The sequence below is a fragment of the Aedes aegypti genome, chromosome 1 (genome assembly GCF_002204515.2).
Source record: "Aedes aegypti strain LVP_AGWG chromosome 1, AaegL5.0 Primary Assembly, whole genome shotgun sequence".
Lineage (NCBI taxonomy): Eukaryota > Metazoa > Arthropoda > Insecta > Diptera > Culicidae > Aedes > Aedes aegypti.
In genome coordinates, this window is record NC_035107.1 from 81,110,991 (window position 1) to 81,115,302 (window position 4,312).

Sequence of the window (4,312 nt, forward strand, 5' to 3'; positions counted from 1 at the left end):
CAGTTTTTTAGTGTGGCGCTGCATTCTTACGATTTTTATGAACACAGCGCACTATTCACATATTAGCTGCGACGCACGGGGCCCGAAAAAACAATAATTATAAATAAATGTTGGTCTTGATTTCTACCGGATACATAATATAAGGTGGGATGATATAACTAAACATGACAATTTAAATAACTTAATTTAATTTGCAGGTTTAACTTATTTAATGTGATGTGAACAAATTACTAACAACTAAAACATGATTTTGGACATCTAGTAAATTAATTATTCTTTAAAAATTTACTCATTCTTTTGTCAAATAAGTACAATAGAATCTTTTCCGAAATCGATTGTTTATTTTATTTGATTAACTTGATTATCTTTTCAGAAACTCCAGGATCACGTATAGAGAAGTAAGGATCTTCAGCAAGTTTCCTATATGAATTACTGAATTGATTTTAGACATTTTTTGTGATATTTTTATTTCAAAACACGTATTTCACATCTTCTTTTCAATGTTTGACTAAAATAACCTCTTCTATGAAAGACTCCAATTATTGTTTTGTAACCTGAGAATTAAACCAATATATTGAACAATTCAGACAAGTATTGGCAATTTTCAATTTGACTTTTTGATGTCCCTTCCAAGACCAACTAAAAATTATGGTATCACGGTAATAACATTGGAAAAAATATATTTTTCACTGCCTTAACTGTTCAAAACGTTTGTTGTGGTGGATTTTTCAGTGAAACTGGCAACACTGAACAATAATGTGCAGATCGTGGAGGTGAAGAATTTTCAGGAAGTGGTGTCTGTCGGTGGGAGTTAAAACTTTTGTAAAATACGGATATGCACACTAAAATGTAAGTTAAAATGTAATTTAGAATAGTTTATAATATAATAAATAAATGAATTTTTCAGCATTGAAGCTGCTCAACGAAAAAGCTGCTATCAGTAGGTGTTTCGTCCGAACAAAGGTTTCTTCCCCAACAAACTTCAATGATTTTAATCATCTGCTGAATAGTTTGTCATGGAGACTACAATACGTAGCCTCAAATTGTTGGAGGAGCAGGAAAGATTATGGCGCCAAGAATATGAGGAAAAAGAAAGGCGTTTAGAAGAGGAGTACCAGCGAGAGTTGGCCGAAGTTAGAGAAGCATTTAAGAAAGCTGCTAAGCAAATAGAGTTGGAGTTTGCTGCAAAAAGGAATGAGGTGAAAAAACAATTCGGTACTGAAAATGCTAGTGAGGTTTTACAATCGGAACAATATCCAAATAATGATGCTAGCGTATCAGCACCAGTTTGCAATACCTCCCTATTGAAAGGAATCATCCATCAACAAGTTTGTGAGCGGCAACCAAAAGCATTATTTTCTAATCGTTGTTTTGATGCTCAAAACGATTCACGGCAAACCAGTACAGCGCAAAACAGAATTAAAGAAAAAAATTGGATTTGCCTTAGGCATTTGAGTGGCGTACAATTAAGTATGGAACTAATGGCGACGACAAAACTAGTGTGCAATATTGGATGCAAGAAGTGTGACGAAAGAATTTCGATCAATCAATTCAAAGAAAGCGATATGAAAATGATGTTTACAGTGATGGTTGTAATTTATGATCCTGGAGGAAATTTCGTACACGAATTGTTCGGATTTTGCAGAACATTTTTGTTATTGTTTATTTTTATCGTTTTTATTAGTCTTAGTATAAAAAATTGTATCAGGTATTTATATGTCCAATTAAGTAAAACAGATTCAGTGAGTTACCAGTTTCACGGGTGGGAGATTGTTGTGGTGGATTTTTCAGTGAAACTGGCAACACTGAACAATAATGTGCAGATCGTGGAGGTGAAGAATTTTCAGGAAGTGGTGTCTGTCGGTGGGAGTTAAAACTTTTGTAAAATACGGATATGCACACTAAAATGTAAGTTAAAATGTAATTTAGAATAGTTTATAATATAATAAATAAATGAATTTGTTGTGGAGGTTTTATGTTTTTGGTGAAACTGGCAACACTGATGAAGCTATACATGAATTCTATTATTATTTATGACCTGTGGAAATTGAGAGAAAGTCAAGTAAAAGCTAAGTTGATAGTTGGAGAGTTGTTCTTCGGAATGCAAGAAAATACTAAAATGTAAGTCCTTTTGTAAATTTAGTTAGCTTAGTTTAAATAAATAATGAAATAAATTTCCAGCATTGAAGCTGATCAAACAGAATCTGCTGTCAATAAGTGTTGAAACGTTCCGAAGCTGAGACTACCCAACAGAATTTTTCAGCATTGAAGCTGCTCAACGAAAAAGCTGCTATCAGTAGGTGTTTCGTCCGAACAAAGGTTTCTTCCCCAACAACGTTAATAAATATTACATATTTATCGATTTTCTTCATATTCCTTAGATTCCAATTATTCTTCAGATTAACATCGAATAGATCGACGTTTTTTAATATATTCGCATTGTTTTTCATTTCCATGTTTTGTCCCTCCGACTTTTTTTCTATTCGAAGTTTTGGCATTCGACATTTTGGCATTCGACATTTTGTCTTTCGACGTTTTGTCCTTTCGACGTTTTGTCCTTTCGACGTTTTGGCATTCGACGTTTTGGCATTCGACATTTTGTCTTTCGACGTTTTGTCACCCAACCGTCCGCATGATGTTACGGCTCATAAAAAATTTGAAAAGCATTCATACAAAAATCGTATACGAGGGGGTTGATGGGTATCGAAAATCGTCATTTTTGGCGTTATGAAATAAATGAATGAACACCAACAGCAACGTTTCTGAAAAAAGGCTCAAGTCCTCTTGAGCCCATTCCAAAGGTTGGGTGACAAAACGTCGAATGCCAAAACGTCGAATGGACAAAACGTCGAAGGGACAAAACGTCGAAAAGAAGATATTGAAGAAAACAATTTTTTTTATAGAACGATTCTCTTCCGAAAGAATAAATAATTCATAATGTGTCAAACGTTATTCACAGCATATTTAATCGAACCCGATGTGAAAAAAGAAGTCTGGCAAACAATGTTAAAAATTCACCACTTTCGACGTTTTGTCCTTTCGATGTTTTGTCCCTTTCGACGTTTTGGCATTCGACGTTTTGTCATTCGACATTTTGTCCCTAATCCCATTCCAAATGTTTGTCCGCGCAGATAAATCGATGGACCCCTCGGCATGAGTCAGACTCCACCCGAGCCGAGCTGTCACTTTTGTTGTGAAAATAATATTATAAACATCGTAGTTTTTCTCGTTGGTTGCAGTTTTTTTCTACCACAAAAAATTGTAATTTTTCACCAGTGACCAGTGCACGCCTAGTACAATGTTTTCGTTTTTCAAGAGCAAAAAACCTAGCCCGGATCACACTCCGGTTGAGCACATCCCAGGCCCCATCCCTCCGGCGCCCAAAGAGGACGACTTCATTTTCGTCGAACGCAAGGGGGGATCGACTCCGTCGCCTTCTAACTCGGGCAGAGCCCTGAACGATTCCTCACCTTCCCGGGGAGGTAGTCTGTATCCAAACATCCCCGTAGCAGGGGTTCCCGCTGCTGCACCGGTTCACCAGCGGCAGCAAAGCGAGGAAAAAGCTGGCCATCACGTCCTGCACGGGGTACCGTTCAAGCTTTCACCGGAATTGGCCAAGGACAGCAGCCACTGGGAGGTGACACAGTATCATGCGAATGAAACTCTGTCGTTTATCACCAAATCGGCCGCCGTACGGGTGGAGTATGATTTTAGCCTGGAGCGGGGTGTTCTTTACGATGGATAAGACGGGTCTAGGATATGCTATCAACCAAGGCGGAATTGGGAGGCTCAAACTGAGAGGGTGGGGAGTGGATATTGCATCAGCTTTATTGTGCAATTGCACTGGTAAGATGTAATTTAGGTAATGCAAATTTATATTTTTGGAAGAGATTGGAGAGAGAAATCGTTTAGGAAAGGATTCTACAGCACGGAAGCTGACAGCGATTGCGTACTGTGTTCGAACAACTATATAAAGCTTTAGCAGGCCATATTGTATATGAACGTGATTAGTTAAGTTATAACAAATAAAAAAATAGTGTAGCACTCGAAAGTAGGGTAGTTCATTGATTCGAAAATCCATCAAGTAGTTTATTTAGAATCACAAATTGCAGGGCTGGTAGCGACAGAGTGTCTTGAAAATAACAAAAATAAGAACTTTAGGAATCTCTTGGGGGTCGTCCATTAATTAGGTAAGGGTTTATGGGGGGAGGCGGGGTTTGAGATTTCTTACGCGCCATACAAATTATTTTTAATTTTCATATAAAAAATCTTACTATGGGGGGAGGGGGGGGGGGGTCTAAAAACCGCCAAA

At 37.4% G+C, this 4,312-nt stretch overlaps 1 protein-coding gene and 1 long non-coding RNA gene across 3 annotated transcripts; both read left to right on the forward strand.

The window, feature by feature from the left end:
* Positions 1–715: 715 nt before the first annotated feature.
* LOC110675520 lies at positions 716–1,760 on the forward strand. The gene is made up of 2 exons (XR_002499567.1): positions 716–849; positions 908–1,760. It is a non-coding gene; the product is annotated as an uncharacterized LOC110675520 (long non-coding RNA).
* A 1,392-nt stretch (positions 1,761–3,152) lies between these two features.
* On the forward strand, positions 3,153–4,051 carry LOC5571308. Of its 2 annotated transcripts, XM_021840811.1 has the most exons (2): positions 3,153–3,261; positions 3,317–4,051. In XM_021840811.1, the coding sequence occupies exons 1-2, from the start codon at positions 3,154–3,156 to the stop codon at positions 3,743–3,745; spliced, it is 537 nt and encodes a 178-aa protein (XP_021696503.1). In that variant the 5' UTR covers position 3,153; the 3' UTR covers positions 3,746–4,051. The 2 variants fall into 2 exon arrangements, with proteins under 2 accessions (XP_021696503.1, XP_021696508.1); XM_021840816.1 differs by having other exon boundaries at positions 3,179–4,051.
* Positions 4,052–4,312: the final 261 nt, after the last annotated feature.